The following is a 545-nucleotide window of genomic DNA, read 5'->3' as shown; positions in this document are numbered from 1 at the left end:
TATATATTATTAGCAATAAAACTAACCAGGAGATAATAGGCTCATTACTGTCACCTACCACCTACCATTATTATTATTATTTTAACATCAATTTTTCCATGCTACATCAAGTAAATATGTAACACATATATCACATCTGCTTAACTTCATTCCGTTGTTATCTCACTAGAGAGGCCTCACATTCTCAGATCTTAGCCTCACATGCCTTCTCAGACATTTTTTTTTTTGGCTCTATTTGTTAGCCTTATCCTTTAACTCATGGCACATTTACACCAGTATGCATCATCCATCCATATTACAAGTCCATAACAACACAGCTGTCTCACAAAAGTAACTCACCCAGTCGGGATGTTTCCAACAATGACAACATTATGTTTATCACCCAGCTTTAGAAAATAGGAAGTTACTGTACCAAGGACGACCTGAATATGAATAATAATAATAATAATAATAATAATAATAATAATAATAATAATAATAATAATAATAATAGTAATATTAATATTAACAACAACAACAACAACAACAACAACCACCACCACCAC

General features: G+C 31.6%; 1 protein-coding gene across 6 annotated transcripts in view; it reads right to left on the bottom strand.

Moving 5' to 3' along the window:
* The window catches only part of LOC106873475 (sulfate transporter), a 208335-nt gene that overhangs the window by 33470 nt on the left and 174320 nt on the right, over positions 1-545 (bottom strand). For all 6 annotated transcript variants that reach the window (XM_052967943.1, XM_052967945.1, XM_052967944.1 and 3 more), the window contains one exon: positions 340-422. In XM_052967943.1, the coding sequence (XP_052823903.1) occupies positions 340-422 (83 nt within the window). The remainder of the gene's footprint in view (positions 1-339; positions 423-545) is intronic.

This window comes from Octopus bimaculoides, chromosome 5 (genome assembly GCF_001194135.2).
Source record: "Octopus bimaculoides isolate UCB-OBI-ISO-001 chromosome 5, ASM119413v2, whole genome shotgun sequence".
NCBI classification, from domain to species: domain Eukaryota; kingdom Metazoa; phylum Mollusca; class Cephalopoda; order Octopoda; family Octopodidae; genus Octopus; species Octopus bimaculoides.
The sequence above is the reverse complement of the archived record's forward strand: the minus strand, read 5'-3'. Positions and strand labels throughout refer to the sequence as shown.